The following is a 20,776-nucleotide window of genomic DNA, read 5'->3' on the forward strand; positions in this document are numbered from 1 at the left end:
TGTGATTTTTCTTTTCAAATGGATTACAACACGATGTTTGCTTTAATTCGTATTTGTCGAGATACTTTGCTATGTGGTGGAGGCAGATTTGGTCTTTATCCATCAGTTCAACTTCAGAGCGCCGAGTGATAAGCAATTTTTCATCGGTTGACAAATTATGTAAAAAAATGAGCCCACATTTTTTAGAATAAAATGTGCCGTCATGACACTTTGACAACAATTTTTGCCCAATGGCACAGTCTGGCAGAAAAGGATTATTATTAGTTGATTCGTTGGCATCCATTTTAAACTGAATTAATAATAATGTGGATCTGAAAAAGAAAACAAGTTGTAATTTGTGATCTGCATGCAACAAAATTCTCACCTCAATTTCTAGTTAGGAATAATCATTAATTAAGAACACTATAATTGTACCCAAAGCTTGAGTAAAAATAAACAGGGAAAAACAATGTGAAAAGTGACATAATTGTAAGTTGAAACGTAGGCCGTTGCCATGGTGACATCTCCCAACTTTGTCCCCCTTTTTCGGGCATTGTTAACCTGCGTTGAAAAATGAAGCCCACTTTTCTAGGCGGTTTGAAATATGCTCTTTCTAATGAGACTGATTTGAAAGAGTTTCTGAAAGGTATTTTTCTGTAAAAGCAGGCTGAAAATACCCTATTTTTGGCCTTTTTACACAAATTAGCAACTTTACACTTAATTTGTAAACTAATGGAAAGAGCTTGGAGGTTGAAATTTTACTTTTGAAAACAACGTTGTACTGAGACATTATGCGCCAAATTTCGCATTTATTACTCAATTATTGTGGGAGCTAAGTAATGTCAAACTTTGACTTTTTTTGGAGCACTAATTTTTTCGGCCAAGTTTACTGTAATTCAGCCATTCACTCAGTGCTCGACAAAAATTGTTATTGGTAGCAATGAACAGAGCTCAAAAAGTTGTGCAGGGTAGCTAAGTTTCAGTTTTTTTGGAAACACAGCTCGGGAGATATTGTGTCTCAAAGTTGTCAGAATGTCATTGTCGTACTGTATTTCATTGCAGTATGGGGTCAAACAAATGGCTATATCTCCACAAATATTCCACAGGCGAAACTAAAACTTTACCAAAGTTCGTTTGATACATGTGGGACTTTGTGCATAAAGTTTTATCAAAATCCGTAATGGTCATGCAGGGAGCCCTTGATCACTTGACATGGAATAACCCCCTTGGAAAATCATCTCATGAAACAGAAAGCAAAAATGCGCTCAATGATACCTTCCACACAGCCACATATTCATCTCAAGGATGCAGTCTTCTCTACCTTGACTTTTATCTTTGACAGGGAGGATTGATGAGACCACCATCTGTGCAACTGACTGCTTCAGCTATAGAAGACCCAGAGCCACAAAGTCACTTTTGATACTTTTGGAGGGGTACCTAGCAGTATCGTTAGAGCCAACATGGATAGGCAGCATTAGATAATAGTCATTAGGCTTTATTGAGTCTAAGCAAGCTCTCTGTAACATCTTAAATTTTGGCACCAGGCAAACAACACACTTCCCGGGACATCATATCTGGTCCACAGATGAACGTCTCTGTACCCCTCAAAAGGGAATTACCAACCAGTACTGCCTTTTGCTTTCTAGTATTCATGGATTCAGCAACTGGAGATTTTGAATTTTAGTTCTTCCTCACCCTGGGATGCTCTCATCTCCATTTCCAGGGCTATATACAGGTTCTTCAAGGGCAGGTAGTTCTTCAAGGATCCCATAATCCGAGTCCAGCTGTCTTCCCCACTGCTGGAAATCTTTGATACCTCATGAAGCATTTCTGGAAGAACCAGGATGAATCTCAATGACAAAGACGGTAATCCCAATAAAGGAGTTGTGAGGCAAAAGATGTCACAGCAGTGGGCTTATCCAAAATGTACTTTATTGATAGACGTAATCAATCATAAGAGAATCCACTATTCAAATATAATCATATCATTTAATTCAAACAATAATTTAATAAATATCATCAGGCAGTCATAAATAGCTAATAAATAAATAGTTACTTAGCTTGAAAAGCAGTCAAGATGAGATTCAGACTATTATATTTTTTTATCCGAAAAGGTATTGAAGAGCAGAGTGTTTGTCATTAACCATCTGAGGAATACTTATATTCAAAAGTCTATGTGCATCCAGGACCCAATTTGTGCAAACATCCAAGAAAAGTGCAAGTGCAATAATCACGTGTTCAAAATTATGTTCAAAAACATCAATTATAAATCCATCCAGTACGGTGTGTAGAATATAAATTCATTCCAAAACAAGTTTGACTCCCTCAACACGAGTCGTGTTTTGATATCATTCTTTCTCAAGAGGAAGAACTGTGCTGAAGGACACAAACTATCTATAAGCACATGTAACAGACTAGAGCAAATCATCAACTACAACATTGATAAATACTATATAACAAAAAATAATAATAAATGAAATAAAGTAACATGAAATAAAATAAATACTGGCATTTATACCGGGTATGAAGAGGAAACATGCTTAACCAGGATCAACGGTCGAAACCACCGACACATCACAGGATCTCATCACAAAATCTCGTAAGAACTACAGCTTTTAAATAGCCAGGCGTAAAAAGACGTAAAGATCAGCTGGATAAAATTCGAAGATGGAACCTGAACCAGTGACAAAGGCAAAATGAAAAAAGAGCCGAAAAGCAAAAAGGCTCAGTATTGGTAGACAACATGATATAAAGAAGTGGACTCGACACTGACAGTGTTTCGGCAAGCCTGCCTTTGTCAAGAGTCTCTAAATGCTGTTCGATGTCCGTGTGGCACTTATTCCAAAAGATTCAATAAGTGATATGTCACTACCTCACTTTCTGTACAAGTGTTTTACTTGGTATGTAATAATGAAAAGTTGTAAATAAATAAAAAAAAAAAGTGATATGTCAGACCATAAACATGGTGAGAATTCTCTGGTTATTGGTGAACCTCCAAGTCACAAGTGAAAAGACATGAAGCATTTCATCATTGTACCTGCTGTATAGCAGGATTGTTAAGTAAAACTATTACCCTTTGGAATTTAAATTCTAAAAGAATTGCTACTAGATTGGTGTGACACATTTTTCTATGGCCCCCTTAATTTTCACCTACCAGTCTTGGACCCAAAGGTTGCAGTTCTCAGGGGTAGCTACCACTGGTTTTAAATCTTCATGTGGGAGCATTGAGGCTTCCATCTACTTGGTTGTGTTTGGCTGGCTGAACTTGCATTCAGACAGGCAAGAAACAGACCTTTGCCAAAAGGCATATATATTGGCTGTTGTGACACTAAATATGCATAATCTCTTTTCCTGAAGTTTTTTTCTTTTTAATTTGGGGGAAAAAAACAGATCTGCCATATAGACGTCTTCAGATAACTCAAGGTGTATAGGTAAAGCAGTAGTTGAGTTTGTCTAAAATGTAGCTATGAATAGTACTATTATTACACCAGAAGAAAAGATAGCTTACTGTATCAAGATTATTCTTTTTTTCAGTATGCTTGATTTGGCTTGCATGCTTATAAGTCCAACCGTAAAATGGTGTATGCAATAATAGGGTACCGATGGGGCCTCATTGAGAGCAAATGTTTCTAGGGCATACTAATAAGGTAGAAGCACACAATGATTTGTAATTTTTTTTTCAAGAGTAGATGGTGCTTCTAATTAGTGCTGTGCAGCCATAACATAATAGCTAACATTTTCCCTTTGTTGAACCTGCCTTTTGAGGTACACCAATTTATTGAGTTATCATTTGTGCATTATGTTACAACTTTTCAGTATGGTCTATTAATTTATTTTTCTGTTAAAAAATCTAATCAGGAAAGAATTCGTAATCATAAATACCGGAGTGTTGGTGATTTGGAAAAAGATGTGATGTTACTTTGTCACAATGCTCAAACATTCAACTTGGAAGGATCTCAGGTATGATTTGGTTGGTTTATCTTTTGTATGTTTGAACTTTGCACTTTTGCCTGAGGAAAAACAGATTCATCAAGTCCCACAAGCGCATTATGGGGGCACATTTGTAGTTATGCACCTGTATTTAGCTGCTTATTTTATAGAGAAAAGCAAGCACTTAACTCGTACTTTCCTTTATAGAATGCTAGCATAACAGGTCAAACACACATCTATAATTTAGGCATTGAGTCCTTGCATTAACAGTAGAGCTGGAGTAAATGCTTGTGACTAAATTCCTAAACCATGTTAATAATTTATTTTTGTAACTGTGTGTCCTTTCATGCTTTGCCCAGACTATGCCAATATGTATGCTTACCCTCAAATTACATGCCATTATGTTTAGTTGCATTTTTATAAAATAGGGCTTTTGAGAATTTGTCGTCATTTACATGTGTATGTGTACATACGCACATGAATATACCAGTATTTTAATCATTTATGTGCATATTTAGCACAGAAATGTTACTACCTTCATAGACTTGCCCTCCAAGTGACAGTGCTTGACCCCAATGGTGACGGAATTTAAAAAAGTGTGGGATGAACTCAGAGGATCTCAAATTAGAATATGAATGGGCAATCTTTCACAATCTGAATCCCACAAAGGAGATGGTTTGGATAGGCTGGAGTGAGTTTCAACAGCAATTCAAGTAGTTGGAACTTAAGGACAGTACCGGGTGCACTTCTAAGGTCTATGGCCCAGAAACAGCAAAGCAAGCAATGAATAGGGACCTCTCCATTAATAGTTTTAAGATAAAATATGATATTTTAAATATATGAGCAGATACTTGCAATAATCCAATTGCGTTAAAATCAAACTCTGAACTAAAAAACAATAAGATATTCTTAAAATATTGCCAAGAAGATCTGAGCTGTTTAGATTTGTCTTTATTGATGGAACCATAAGTGAATAACTTGTATAAAAAAAATTTTTTTGTTTTAAATAAATTTAAAGAGATAATACCCAAAACTTGCTAGAGTAAAGTTCTAATTCTATGGACGCTGAGGTGGAAAGTGACCAAGAACATTTCCTGAGCTCTGAAACTAGTCTTGGTCATTAAGAACAACAATGGAGGGGATAGCAGTTGCTACCTGTGGGGAATGATGAGGCTGCTGAACCTTATTTTGAGGGTCAGGTGTATGTTGCTGATACTGTTATAAAAATTGCTGAAGCAGAAGCATTAGACATCATAATTAAGTGAATGGGCCGGCATTGGAGGCTGTCAACAGTGAGCAATGGCAGCTCCTGTGTCAAGAGGGAGTGGCGTGCCTATGATCCCGATGGCACTGCACATACCTTGTTGAAGAGTGTGGACGTCTATGCTGATATGAATGTCTGGAAAAAAATTAAATGAATTCGAATGTTGGGATGATGGACACACTGAGACGGAAGCATGAAGGCATGCACATAAAATATGCCTTTTGATCCCACCTCAACATATCTATAGTATTCATATGCATAAGAGATTAGAATTTTATCATCCTCTAATCTGATTAGACCTAAAGAAAATATTAAACAATATAGAGGAGATTGATGAGCACAGAGGAACCTCACAAGATGACATCCATGAATAAGATAAATCACCATCTTTCTTTACTTTTTATTGCCTATGAAACTACTGATTAATAATAAATTCTGATGTCGGAGAGAAAGTCCGGCTGGCCCGGACCATCTCTCCAACGTCAGAATCGATGTTGGGGGGAAGGCTTGTTGGCCGGCGGCATACAATCGCTGCATGCACCTTTCCCTTCCCAGAGTTGCAGCAAGTGATAATTAAATGCGGGTGGCGGCGGACCGGGATGGAGGAGGAATCGCCAGCAGGTGAGCTTGGAGGCAGGCAGGCTTCGGCAAGGCAGGGAGGCAGTGCGCACGTAGGGTTTCCTGTATCCTGCGGCGGTTACTGTGCGCCGGTTGCCCTTTCTACTGTATACAATACAAAGTGAAAAAGAAAAAAAGATAGGTGGAAGAAGGTGCACAATAAACAGACAGGCAGTGGGCAGGGACATTGACAGACAGACAGAAATAGAGACACACACAGTGAAAGTCAGGTAGGTGGGAGTGAAAGACAGGTAGGTGGGAGAAGGGGCATGAGAAACATACAGGCAGGGGGCAGGGAGATAGACTGACAGACATAAATAAAGACAGCACACATAGAAGGACAGGGGGCCAGGGAGAGAGATAGAAAGAAAAAAAAAACAGACAGTGGACAAGGAGAGAGAGAGAGAGAGACAGAAAAAAAGGCAGACAGACATACAACGACCAAGGAGACAGACAGCAAAAAAAAGAAAAAGACAGACATATAGTAGCCAAGGAGAGAGACCGAAATAAAGACAGATAGCAGCCAAGCAGAGAGAGAGAGACAGAAAGACAGCAGCCAAGGTGAGAGAGAGAGAGAGAGAGAGACAGAAAAAAAGACAGAGACAGATAACGACCAAGGAGAGAGACAAAAAAAAAAAAAAGACAGATTAACATACAGCGGTCAAGGAAGGAGACAGCAGACAGATAGCGGCCAAGGAGAGAGACAAAAAACAAAAAGACAGACAGACAGAAAGCGCCCAAGGAGAAAGAGAGAAAGAAAGACAGACACATCTATTCTAGCACCCGCTAATGTAACGGGCTTAAAGACTAGTGTGTTAATAAGATTATATTTGTGTGTGTGTGTATATATGAAAAATAAATGGAAAAAATGGTGTTATAATTAGTATTATTATGGGGTGGGGTCTAGGGCAGAGATTGGGTGGGGTCTGGCCCGCGACTTAGCCTGTGTTTTGGATTTCGGCCCCTTAATGTGATTGAGTTTGACACCCCTGGTCTAGTTGGACTTTGTGTCCACCAGGACGTCTAACTTTATATCCCATTTTCAACCACAAACGTCTTAAGTTGAAAATGTCCAAATGAAGCCTATTTGGACGTGAGAGGGGCCAGTCTTCTAATGGACTGGCCACACAGACATGCCAACAGAACATTGGGTCACACTAGAAGGCACTGTTGTGAACTTCACATAAACAGTGCCAGAAGTACATCTCAACCATAACCCCTTCTAATGTATGATAAGCCCTGCAAAACTCCCCTAAAACCTAATATAACCACCTGTCCACCATCCCTTATGGCTGTAGGTGGCACTTATACAGCAGTATTATAGAGTTTTGGTGGGCTCATACTGTCCACCATAAATGTAGGAGTTTAGAGTGGATTATGGACCTGGCTTCTCTTCTCTATGGTTCACTAGTCCACCCACCTGACTACTTAAGACACTTATGTGATGCTCTACTAGGCTTTCCCATACCAAGTGCTTCTGTTCTAGAGCCAGATATGTACTGTTTTATTCAAAATTTTTTGGGTGGGTGGAAAGAGGATCAATGTCCATTGGGGGGAGTGTGTGGGGGTCATTACTTAATTCTTCCAGTGGTCATGTGATCAGTTTGGGTATCCTTTTGGCACTTAGACTCTTCTCAAACAGGTCTAGGTGAAAACATCTAAAGTTCCGTCCAAGACAGCCAGGGAAGGATTTGATTAACTGCAGGACATCCAAGTCTAAGCCTGCCCAAATCCCGCCCATTCCCCACCTCCCAACATTCCCATTTATACTCGACTCACAGTGGGTTAGAAGTCCTGCTAGATGTCCAGAAAGTCAGCTTTGAGAATGCCCACTTAGACTTTTGTCTAGTAAGACATCCAAATGCTGGTTTATGCTGTTTTTTGGATGTCTATTTTTTTTTTTTTTTTTAATCCTAATCCAGTATATTTTATCTATTTTAAGTTGACATCTGCATACAGGAAATACTTGGACATCTCCAAGCCTCTTTTTATTTTTTCTCTCCCTACACCAGAAGTTGAACTTGGAATTGAGAAGCTTCCAGAGTGGCATTATGAGACTGACTCCTGGGTTAGTTTCCTAGCTGGAACCCAATCAAACATGGAGAGTTATTTCTGAACTGCTAGTTACCAGAAGGCAATACTCAATGGTGCCAAGTCCATTCCCTCCTCATTCACTGACACTCTGAAGTGATTTTGCCTGGAGATTTTGTCAAACCACAAATATTATGCTCCATTTCTTATTTCCAGCTAATGACTTTTTAATTTAGGAAGTGCTCTCCTCGCAGGTGCAAGCAGTACACAGTAGTACAAAGGTGCAAGCAATTTTGTACTACTGTGACTATGGATGCTGTTTTCTTCTGTGCCATTTTACTACTTTTATCAGCATTTGGCAGCTGGCTGGACTTTTTCTTGTGCTTCTTTTCTGTTCTAAAGGAGGTGATATTTCCCAGGAGTGTAGGCTCCCTTTGGTACTCGAGTTTGTTCTTTGTAGCATGGCAAAAGCAGTGTTCTTCCTGCCAGAATTTTATATGCCCGTCTGCCATTTTTCCACATTTTCTTTCCAGAATGTGATTTTTCTTTTGGTTGCATTCTAACAGGTCTGCAACCTGCTAAATGCTTATCTTCTTGTTCTCTCAATGTTCTATATTTATTTAATATAATAAAAAAAAGAGAATTTTGCTGTTTAACCCTACATATAAACTAAACTAAACTAAATCTTGGGTTTATATACCGCATCATCTCCACAAGTGGAGCTCGACACGGTTTACATGGTTTGGGAAAGAACGGAACTCCAATGGAATTATATAAGTAAGTAAGAAGAGAAGTTAGGTCTAAGAGTACCAGGGAGAGGACGGGGTTACATTTTGGAGAAGAGCCAGGTCTTCAGATGCTTACGGAATAGTAGAAGGGAGCTCAAGTTGCGGAGAGGGGAAGAGAGACTATTCCAGAGCTGAGCGATTCTGAAGGGGAGGGAGGACCCAAGTTTACCAGCGAGGGAGATGCCTTTTAAGGAGGGGTAGGATAATTTTAGTTTTTGCGTGGATCTAGTGGAAATTGGATTTGAAGAATTCCAGGATAGAGGAATAAGAGGAGGAAGGATGCCGTGGAGGATCTTGAAGGTTAGGCAGGCACATTTAAAGTGGACCCTGGAGATAACAGGAAGCCAGTGGAGCTTGGACAGGAGCGGTGAGACATGGTCAAATTTACTTTTTGAGAAGATAAGCTTAGCCGCGGTGTTCTGGATTAGTTGGAGTCTATGGAGGCTTTTCTTTGTTAAGCTTAGGTAAATGGAATTGCAATAATCCAATCTGGAGAGGATGATGGATTGTATGAGGACGGCAAAGTGTTTTTGGTGGAAGCAGGACCTCACTTTCCTCAGCATGTGAAGGCTGCAAAAGCATTTTTTTATCAGGGAGTTGAGGTGGTCATTTTTTTATCAGGGAGTTGAGGAGTCTATGGTGATGCCCAGAACTTTGCTAGAGAACTCCAACTGTAGAGAGGAGCCTGTGGACAATGGGATGGAGGTGGGTAGTTGGTCAAGTCTAGGGCCGAGCCAAAGTAGTTTCGTTTTGGACTCATTCAGTTTCATTTGTACAGTGAGGGCCCAGGATTGAAGGTTGGTTATGCATGAGGAGATGTTTGCTGCGAGATTGGTGAGGTTTGCGTCGGTCTCGAGGAGGACCAGGATATCATCGGCGTAAGTGTAAAGTATTTCTAGGGGGGATAGGTGGAGGAGATTCAGGGAGGACATATAAATGTTGAAGAGGATAGGAGATAGGGGGGAACCTTGTGGGACTCCACATGTCGGTTTCCATGGGGAGGATGAGGTGCCATTCTTGGTAACGGTGTAAGAGCGAGAACGTAAGAAGTTCGAGAAGTTGGAGCTAATGCCTATCTCGGAGAGTTGGAAGATTAGAATGTCATGATGGACAACGTCAAAGGCTGCAGAGAGGTCGAATTGAAGGAGAACGGCAAATTTTTTGTGAGAATGAAGTTGTTGAATCTTCGAGATTAGGGAGGCCAGGAGGGATTCAGTACTGAAGTTGGGTCTGAAGCCGTATTGATAGGGTAGGAGAATATAACATATAACTGTTTCTAGTTACTCTCTCCAAATAAACTACACACCTTAGCCTTTAGCTAAGTGATGTTAGTAAGAGAAATATCATGGCTTTCAAAGCATATTTCTCTCAGGATTTCAGGGTTTACCTTCATCCTGTCAGTGAGTTCTTTCCTTTTCCCCTACATGCGTACCTATTTTATTTTATTTTTCTTATTTACAGCAACAACTTGGTAAAATGTGGTGCAAATATATTTTATTTTGTCTATATCACCTGCATTTTTCTCAGTTTTAAATGCATTTTCATAGCTTGTAGTGGGGTTATCCCAATCCATATTACTGTATGCTGCATTAAGGGTCTTTATTTTCTCCCTTCGCTTCTGTAGTTTATAGGGTAGTTTTCCTTTTGGGCTCAGTACTTTTTATTCTTTATATTTGGTTACTCCTCTGCTGGGTGCATATTAGTTCAGCTGTTTTTATACTTGCAAATTTGGCTCTGCAGGCCCTTTCAATTTCATCTGGACTTAGCTGTGCATCTGTGCTTGGACAATGCACCTTCAGAGGGCTCTGGAAAAGGTCTCTTCCCTTGGGAATGCACCTCTTGCTGATCCCCAGCCCGGGAGGACTTGAATAAGGCTGAGCTCAAGGCTCTTGCCCCTCCCCCATGGACTCGCTGCACAAAGGACATGGATGCTCCTCGGCCGGCCATCCATCACAAACCTAGCATGATATAGGTGTGAAAAGTCCTGAGGGATCCATCCCTGTCAATTTTAAGAAAATTGCCAGGAAAATTGCACCAAAAATAGCCTATGGAGACCTCCCTGATGAACATAAAACACAAGGAAAGAGGTTTTAGAGGAGGAGGATCTAGGCTCTGGTAGCAGAAACCTTCAAAATTGACCACCACTGATTTTCCCTATAGTCTATAATAGCTTTACTCACTGCTATTTGGTGCCTGTCTGCTTCAGCATAGGAGTTCAGCTGGAAAAAATGGAGAAGAGATCTGCCTCACAGATTCGCTGGACGAACCTGGGCTATGGGATGCAAGTCGGACTGAGCCTAAACCCACAGAAAACCTCATCATGAAGGAGGGAGGACCATGCAGCTGGCCTACTATTAATCTCAACCAAGAGCAGCTATGCAGGAGACAGTCCCTGTGCTATAAAAATACTAGCAGGCTGTCTAGCTAGGTATCTCCGAGGAGCTGATCCTGCTAGCAGCAGACTTCAGTGGCTTGAATCTGCATCTTCTCCCAGGCAGAGGTCCCAATAAGTGAAAACCTCTGGGCACCATGCCTCCAAACAAATACTGAGAAAAATTACCCCAAAATAATAAAACTACAGAGCAGATCAGAAACACTTCTGAGCAGCTTGCAGAAAACAAACTGAGGGGACAGGAGCAGTGCCCTGGGAAGGAGATGGAGTTGAAAAAATGATTGACAGTAGTCTGCAAACAACTTGCAGGTTCAGATACAAGACCCTACAGTTCAAGACACATTGCACTAGAAAATTTAATGGTTTCAGGCTTATACGGACACTCACGGACATCACTTCCAACACCTTTTATAATCTGCATACCATAGCCTAAGTGCACAGTGACTTTCAGAACACGCTGTAGAACAGAGTTGTCAAATTCAATCACATAAGGGGCCGAAATCTAAAACATAGGCTAAGTTGCGGGCCAAATTTTTTATTAAGATACTTAGGAGTCTTTTTATTAAGGTACGCAAACCGATTTAGCGCACACTAAAGATTAGCATACGCTAAATATGCACCTTAATAAAAGGACCCCTTAGTCTTAGTAGAAGTATAGGGTTACAACCTCTCCAACCCCATGCCAGCTGTGTGATGTAAACAAAATGAATGAAAAAGACTTTTCCTCTCTCTTTTAAGTCCTAGTTCACGCTTGCTATCTAACACCAGCTCTGGCAGGATACACATTTCAAATCTGACATATTGTAATCACAAAACAGAAAATAAAATTATTTTTTCTACCTTTTGTTGTCTGGTCATTATTCAAATCATGTTGGTCCCAGGCTCTAGTTGTCTTCTGATAACTCGCTTGCCAGGGTCTTGTGCCCATTTGTCATTTCTCTTTTTCTCCATGCTAACCATCCATCTTCCATCTCTGTCCTCCCCTTCCATTTCCCTTCCCTCTCCCGAAGGTCTGCCATCTTTCCTTTTTATCGTCTCCATCCCCGCAGCATCCCCAGATCCATCATCTCTCCTTTTCTCAACCACCCTTTCATCCAGCATCTCTCCCTCCTTCCCCATCACCCCAGGATCCACTATCTCTCCCTTTCTCTTCCCAACTACCCTCCTATCCAGTATCTCTATCCCCCCTCCACACCATTCCTTATGTCCAACTTCTCTCCCTTTCTGTTCCTTCCCTCCCTCCATTCCATTGTCCACCATCTCTCTCCCTCTCCTCTGTTTTTACACCCATTATTTCTTCCCTCCCCACCTCAGTCCAGCATATTCACATCTCTTTGAACCCCTCCCTCCCTCCGTGTACTCCCCCCCAAAGGCCTGCATGTTTTCTCCCTTCTTTTCAGCGTCCTCCAGCTTCCTGGTCTCACCATAAAAGCAGCCTGCACAGGATCGCCGGTTGGTTGTAGCGATCCTAGCAGGCTGCCGTCAGCCTCCGCAGTATGTTCACTCTGCTGCGGTCCTGTATGTCAGAGGAGGGGTAGGACTGCGGCAGAGGGAATGTGCTGCGGAGGCCGACGGCAGCCTGCTAGAATCGCTACAACCAACCGGCGATCCTGTGCAGGCTGCTTTGATGGTGAGACCGGGAAGCCAGGATAGAGATGGTGGACAATGGAGAGAGGGAGGGAAGGAACAGTGTATTTTCTTGTGGGCCAAATTTAATTACCCTGCAGGCCAAATTTGACCTGCGAGCCTGAATTTGACACCCCTGCTGTAGAATGATTGTTTTTCTCAAAAATGAAATGTGCTGGAGGAACCTTAAGTTGATGGTTAAGGGTTGTACCTAATGTTAGATTTTCCTTCAGGGGAACCATAGTACTTAGAAATTGATGAGCTAAAATCAAAAGGAGCTTATTCCTACTAAACTACTTAGCTTCTGATCTGTGATGATTGAGTTTATTTATGATTGTGAAGCTATTTGGCTAATACATCAAAACACACATTTAGTAAGTAAGATGTTGAAGATGGGCTATACTGTCTCCTACTCTTTGACCCAGCAAAGTTCATACAAATTTGTAATCTTTTCTACCTTAGCTCTATGCTTCAGTTTCTTTGCCTGTATTCTTTGATTTTGCTTGACTCCTGTTTCATTATTGCTTTATGCTGTTGTAAACCACTTTCCACATACAGCAGCGAAGTACGTAGTCTATCATAAGAAATAAACTAAATTAACAGATTTATATTTCTGTACTTTTATCCTCATTTTCTCTTGAGCCACATGCAGCCCAAAACAACCAACAACAGTTGCATTTTAGCAGTGTATGAAGTTTGTAAAGTTTTAGAGCTTGAGAGAAGCTCTTTCCCATCAGGGAAGCTCCCATGGCTCACGATTTTCAGGTTATTAGTCTCCTGAGAGATATAATATAATGCAGCAAAAAACTGAGGAGTTGGATGGTGGATTACTATTGGGAGGGATTGCACTAGAAACATGAAAGAAAAATATGAAGACAAATTGTCCGTTGGAATAGCAAGAATTTCTGTAAAATATTTTCTTACCATCTCCAATGGAGAAATCAAAGGACACTTAGGAAAATTCGAAAGTCTCAGGTTATTTTTTCTTAATTGATTTTCAAAAGATTCCATTTTCCTTGCCATAAAAGTTCTTTCCTTCACCAATTCATTTTCTACTACCTTCATGTCCCGAACCTTTTTTTCCTGTTTCTCCAACTTTTCGTTTACCTTTGGAAAAAATAGTTCCACAATCAGTACTTAACGTTGAAAAAAAAAGTTTGAGGTTAGCATCCATTACTGATATGGCCTGCCTTAATGCTTCCATGTCAGTTTTTTTTGGCTTTTCAAGCACCCCAAAGTGAATGGAAGAGACGCCAGAAGCACCTCTCACCTCTGCTCCAGTGCTTGGCAACTCTCCTACTGCTCCTCCCAAAGAAGTTGGTGCAGGAAAGCCTCTAACGCTGAAGTCTGAAATCTCCATTCTGGGCTCGGCTAACTCAGTCTCTCCAAGCACTGATGTGCTTCCTGGTTGGGGCGGGACCAGCCGCTGCTCCAGGCTTAGAGACGCCCGGTCAGAGTGGAAGCCAGGATCTCCCGAAGTCGTCGGGCCCTCCCCAGAAGTAGGGCAAACCGGCTCGCCAGAGAGGGAAAAGGCTGCCGTTAAGGTCGCCTGCCTCAAACACTGCGGGACTGCCATTGCCGCTGGAGGGTTAGAGTGCGGGGTTCCCTTCCTCTTTCCCATAACAAACGGGAAAGGCCGCTGAAATCGGCCAAATGGAGAGGCGACTGCTCAGAGCCTCCCTCTCAGGCGTCTGCTCTCGACACCATCTTAGCCCTCCGATTGTGAGTGCTAATTATCTTCAAATGAAGAAACCTGCAATGGTTTCTACCCCTATTGAGACTCAAGTTGACAAAGTGGTGGATATGAATTGAACAGCTTTTATGGAAAGTTCGCTTGAGGTCATAACAAAAAGAAAAACCTTGCTGATAACTCTTGCTTTGGAAAGTGATAAAGAATATGTATTGCATCTTTATTTCCAACATATAAATGATCAATTTTTGGGCTCTACTGTGTGAATATTTCCCGACATGTCTCAGAGGTCCCAGAGGCGCAGAAAGGAACTCTTGGCATTAAGGCCAAGAGTCCTAGCCCTGGGGGGCAACTTTTTTGTTGAAATTTCCTGTGAAATGTTCTATTACATATCAGACAAAGAATTACTTGTTTTTGGAGCCTAAACAGCTGTTAGAATTTGTAGACTCTAGAGAGGGTGCAGCATCTGTAACTTAAGATATGTAACTTGTCATAATTTCGGCTCTAGGACTTTAGGGTATTGCTGTTTTCTCGTTTGATCAATTGTATAATTTTCTTCTAGAAATTAATTTCCTCAAGTCCATTCTTAAAGTATTGTGGTCTATATAATTGAATAGAAATTTCTTTTTCCTTTGGAAATTATTGATCTGATTCAAGTTACATTACATTAGAGATTTCTATTCCGCCATTACCTTGCGGTTCAAGGCGGATTACAAAAGATTTATTAATGGGGGTTACAATGGAAGAACAATTGTCATTTCTAGAGTTGTAAGCAGTAAGGTCATTTGTCAAGTGGTAAAAAGTGGTGTAGAGTAGGTAGATATTTATGAATGGAGGGTAACAAAGGAAGATCATTTGTCATTTCTCAGGTTGTACAGAGAAGGTCAGGTAGTTTCAGTGTGCCGGGAGGGGGGAGTGGCGGAGTAAGTGAAGTTAGGGCTGTTTCAGGAATTTCTTGAAGAGTATAGTTTTTATTTCTTTTCTGAATATCTTATAGTTTGGGGTGGTTATCAGAAGGTTGGAGATCTGGTTATCTAGTTTTGCGGCTTGAGTGGCTAGGAAGCCATCGTATAATTTTGTCCGTTTTACTTCTTTGATCAGGAGGAGTGAAAGGGGAGTGCATTTTTTTATGTCTGGTTGAGGATGCTTGGATGAGTCAGTTGTTCAGGTAGGATGGGCTTTCTCCATTTAGAGTTTTAAATAGCATGCAGTAGAATTTAAATAGTATTCTTTCTTGGATTGGTAGCCAGTGTGAGTTGATGTATGCTTCTGTGATATGGTCATGTTTGCTCAGTGAGTAGATGAGTCTCAGAGCTGTTTTGGATTGTTTGTAGTTGCTTGGTCATAGTAGCAGGGCATGGGAAGTAGAGGATGTTGCAGTAGTCTAGCATTCCTGGGATGAGGGATTGCACTATGAGCTGGAATTGTGTTCTTTCAAAGAATTTCCGGACTTGTCTCAGTTGTTATATATTATACTTGATTGTTAATAAGAAATGTGATAAATAAAGAAAAATATGAAGGTCTTTTGTAAAAATTTTAGCATGTTCTAGTTACTTGCAAGAAATCAATAATATTCTCTATTGATTAACACAGACAATTCCATATATTCTGAATTTTTACAAAAGCTATATAGTTGCCTTAAAAATTTTTTAAATTTACTTTTTATTGCAGATCTATGAGGATTCCATTGTCCTTCAGTCGGTTTTTAAGAGCGCAAGACAGAAGATTGCTAAGGAGGAGGAGAGTGAGGAAGAAAGCAATGATGATGAGGAAGAGGAGGAGGATGAGTCAGAATCAGAGTGTAAGTTTCCAAAGTTACTCAAGCTGATTAGAAAAACAATTTTGTAAAGCTGCATCAAAAAAGAAGCACAAGACATCGATTAGACAGATAAAGGGGCAATTTTGAAAACTCAAGGCAGTTTGAAGCCCATGGAACTTGAAAGCTGTTTTTCAAAAGGAAGCTACCTGCATAGTTTCTCTTTTGGAAACTGGAGCTAAAAGATCTGCAGGTTCAAAAATTTTCAGGGAGTTGCATCTGCATTTTGTGCAGGATGGGTATACGTGACTAGGTCTCCAAAAGAATTTGAAAATCAAATCTATGCACATATTTTACTTCCACCAATTACCCAGCTCCATCCCATTTTTTTTTTCTGTGGCAGTATTAGTTACTGTGGAGGCTGATAATTTTCAGCTCTATGTATTTATATGTATGTATTCTTTTAAACATTGAACTCATCCCATTATGATGCTACAGTATCTTTTGGATAAAGAATCAAATTCTTTTTATTGGTATTTTACTGAAATGTTTCTGGACTGTGTGATTTGATTCCAGTGCATGTATGTCTGCATTTGCAGCACTATGAAAGGCATGCTGACACCCATGAAAACTGGGATCAGGACATCCCAAGGTCTGGCAGTTGACATAAACCAAGTTGAAGAAGGTGCTTTTTTTCATTTAGAGCACAATCTGATCTGTAGAATTTGTTGCTAGATGTGATCAAATTCTTTGAGGAAAAATTCATAAACAATTCATAGGCAGAAACACCTCGATAATCTGGGTTCTGTTAGGATACACAGGAGTCCATAGTGCCTTTCCTGTACAGATTGTTGTGATTCATCTGATTTCTGCCTCGGACATTGCCAGTGTCTGTCTCAAGACGTCTGCTACTATATACCTAAGGTTAAGAAAAGATTTGTTTCAGGTACTGGGGGTTTCCTTTTCTCTTTCCTCTTGGGAGGGTTAGCCCCTGCTTGTTATACTTAGCAGATTGGCATCATAGTTGCTCATGTAAGTGATTTATTGTTCAGTGTTTGCTTGTTAAATGTTTATGGGGTTTTTTAATTCATTTGTTACAAATTATATAACAAACTCAGGAATATCTAATTACAACCATCAACATAAACATTACAAAGAAGAAAAATAAAATCATTCAGTGATCTGGCCCACATTATCTGGCCATGAGTACCTTTCCTTTAGCAGATTAAATTTAGTATAAAGAAAACACATTTTAATTTCTAAGCAGGCAGAATGTGGCATCTATACATTTCTTCAATTATCCTCCCTAGTAGGAAAATAAAACCCCCAAAAATATTAATTCTAGGATACTGTCTGAACAGGTTTATCTTTTAGAAACTTTCTAACTGGACGATCTAAGAAGACATATTTATCACTTGCATATGAGATAAGGCATTTACATGGGAATTTTAAGAAGGTCGTACTCACCACTAAAGCCTTAGGCCTGAGTGCCAGGAACTGCTTCCTCTTCATTTAAGTCTGCTTAGAGACATCAGAAAAAAAAATAAGAATTCATTGACCACAAAACAGAGCTTGTTTTTTAGTAAAATATAATTTCAAAATACCGTATTTTTCGCTCTATAAGACACACCGGACCAAAAGACGCACCCTAGATTTAGAGGAGGAAAACAAGAAAAAAACATTCTGAAACAAATTCTCCCTGACAAGCTCTGCACCCAGTCCCCTTCCCTCCCTGCCCTACCAGTCTATGCAGCCAGACCCTCTCCCTGCAAGACTCTGTATCCTATCCCACCACCCTGCCCTATACCCTGCCCTCCCTCTGGTAGTCTAGTGGTAGGCCGGGACAGGAGCAATCCATCCCAGCTGACTAACAATTTTTTACACCCCCAGTATCTTTTTAACCCCTCCCCCCCGTACCTTTAGTTTAAAACAATTTTTATTGATGAATGAACAATCCAACAGCAATAGTATACATCATACCACCTTTCCAAAACCATACAACAGCCATCAAATAGAACAATTCAAAGAAGGTATTTCAGAGATCAGATCATCAATTTTTTTCTTTGTTACATAAAGAAAAATACCTTAATTCCCCTCCCCCCACCATCCATCCTGTGAAACAGCAAAAGGTTGAACACAACATTCCATGGGCCAGTGTTCTTAGGACCCCCAACAGTCAAAAATACCAGGCCCCCTAATCTAAAACAAAAAAGCAAATAATGGTGCCCGACAAAACCCAAGACTTAACCAGAGCAAAACCCCTACTCCCGTACCTTTTAAATCTCTCCCTCCCTTGCTTAGACAGCTCTTGTACTCAGCAGCACACAAATCAGCAGCACGGAGGTCAGGCGCGAGCTTTCCGTGTTCCTGCCTGGCCCCGCACCATTTTCTGAATGGCTGGCATCAGTTCTCGCGAGTTCCGTGAGAACTGACGCCAGCCTTTCAGAAAGCAGAGGTGGGCCCAAGCGGGAGCACGTAAAGTTTGCGTCTGACAGCCGCGCTCCTGACCTGAATACGAGAACCATCTAGCGAGTGAGAGATACTGCTGGACCACCAGGCTGTTTAATAAAGGTATCAACGGGTGGGCAGGTGTTTCTTTTAAACAGGTGCGGCGGCGGTGCTGAGAGACGGGGGGGGTGTTTAGAAAATATGCGGCGGCGGTGCTGAGAGATGGGGGGGTTTGAAAAGGTTCAGCAGAGGCGGGAAGGTGGAGGACGCTACAGGGCGGGACAAATTTTGTATCTTCACTCCATAAGATGTACCGAGATTTCCACCTACTTTTGGGTGGAAAAAAAGTGTGTCTTATGGAGCGAAAAATACGGTAGTTTGTTTCTCTAGCTCTATTTTGAAAACTACCAAAAGTGTGGCACGTTTTGTAATTGTGTCTTTATGACTCAAGAAACTGAGAGAGATCTAAACTATCAGGGGAAACTAATTTATCAATTTCTCCCTCCTCCCTAGAAGTCCTCAGAACATAATAGAGGTTAATAGGTTGAAAAGTATCCACATCAGAATATTGCAAAATCTCTCTCATATACATTCTTATTAGCTCCAAAGGGGATAGGAAATGCGTGATAGAGAAATTTAAGTAACGAAGATTCCTAACTCTCATATAGTTCTCCATTCTTTCTATCTTAGCATGAAACAATACACTCTCTTTAATATTAGATAGAGTCGTGCTCTATAGATTACTCACAGACTTATCCAATTTATCTAATTTATTTCCTAACTCTGTTATTTGTTTTTCATGCTCATTCATTTTAACTGTAGTATCTGAGAAGAAAATACATTATTTCAAAACTGTGTTTTACAAAGAAGACTCAATTTTATTAACAGTTAGCCATATATAACTTTGTCCTTAGGAAGAACATTAAGGGTTGACTCCATAACCATCTGGATAGGAGTCATTCCTTTAGTCTTCACTCTTCACCCCACTTGATTGCTTCAGAACATTAAGTCAGTTGTATCAAAAATTGGTGAGGAAGAGGCTACATCCTCAACATTGGAGGGTGTCTCTACTCTTCCAACAGGAGTTAACGGCTGGGGAAGTGGTGAAGGGCCTCCTGAGGAAAGAGAAGCTGACTGCATACTTAAAGTTACCTGCTATTCTGTCCTTGATGGAAAAAAGGCCAAAAGATAGTGATCCATTGGACCCATCCCTGAGGCTAGAATTTTTGTCTTTCTCTTACCCATGGTAGAAGGATTTAATCTCAGTCCTCTCCCAATTGCTCATGGGCTCCGAAGGGGCTCATAAGGGGCATGTCCTTCCCCTTTGGCCACACCCCTTTGGACTTACGCCCGTGTACCAAGGCTCCTTCTTAATTTAATGAGGCCAACAAGGACCCCTCCGTAAACGCTGGACACCAATGGCTGCGGGGACTGCCTGCTGTGATGGCAAAAGTTAGTGCTGCTGGTGGCACTGGCCTGCTTGTTAAATGTTTATTGATCATTGTTCTATTTTCTAGGGTTCAGAGCAGAGTATGTTTCTTGCCAGGGAAGCTCCCACTGCCTCTCCTTCTCTTTTCTTATGTTTCAATGAGTTTGATTGCTTTGGTACCAACTGAGGAGGGTACTGTGCTCCACTGCAGAAGGGGAGGAGTTTCAAATTCTTAGTGATACCCTGGGGTGGATCTGCCAGTGATCACCCTACTCCTGATATTTGAGTGCCGGCACCTTTTTTGATAGAAAAAAATGCACCGATTCTAATATTTATCCTACAATATATTTTAAAACCTCATTTTTTAATTATCAACAATAGCAAATTCCATAAATAGACACCAGGGTAACACACGTAAGAGATTGTTTGCAGTTTCTATGTCAAGTAGGCAAGATTAAAATTAATGCATTTACAGAACTTGAAGAGCATTTCAGCCCAATGTTTGAGGGCTACAATGGAAGACATCAGGAGCCTGGGGACACATGTTGAAGACCACTAACCTAGATTAAAGAATTGCCCTTTTTGGGGAACATCTGCTTTAAATCAGTATCTTTGAGAGCTAAGTTATTCATCAAAAAATAAAAACTAATAAATTTAATGAAATCTGGGGGCCATTGACAAGATATTGTAATGAATAGATACCATTTTTCCATTATAAATACAATAAAAAGGAAGGGATGGGGGAGGGATTTTATAACTTTATTAATATTTAGACCAATAATAAAGAATATTATATAGAAGTTCTGTGAATGCATAGATTATGGT

At 40.6% G+C, this 20,776-nt stretch overlaps 1 protein-coding gene across 5 annotated transcripts in view; it reads left to right on the top strand.

Annotated features, from left to right (window-relative positions):
- The window catches only part of SMARCA2 (SWI/SNF related, matrix associated, actin dependent regulator of chromatin, subfamily a, member 2), a 604,189-nt gene that overhangs the window by 576,128 nt on the left and 7,285 nt on the right, over nucleotides 1–20,776 (top strand). For all 5 annotated transcript variants that reach the window (XM_033925235.1, XM_033925226.1, XM_033925254.1 and 2 more), the window contains 2 exons: nucleotides 3,838–3,939; nucleotides 15,990–16,119. In XM_033925235.1, the coding sequence (XP_033781126.1) occupies nucleotides 3,838–3,939; nucleotides 15,990–16,119 (232 nt within the window). The remainder of the gene's footprint in view (nucleotides 1–3,837; nucleotides 3,940–15,989; nucleotides 16,120–20,776) is intronic.

The sequence above is a fragment of the Geotrypetes seraphini genome, chromosome 1, assembly GCF_902459505.1.
Source record: "Geotrypetes seraphini chromosome 1, aGeoSer1.1, whole genome shotgun sequence".
In the NCBI taxonomy this organism is placed as follows: Eukaryota; Metazoa; Chordata; class Amphibia; order Gymnophiona; family Dermophiidae; genus Geotrypetes; species Geotrypetes seraphini.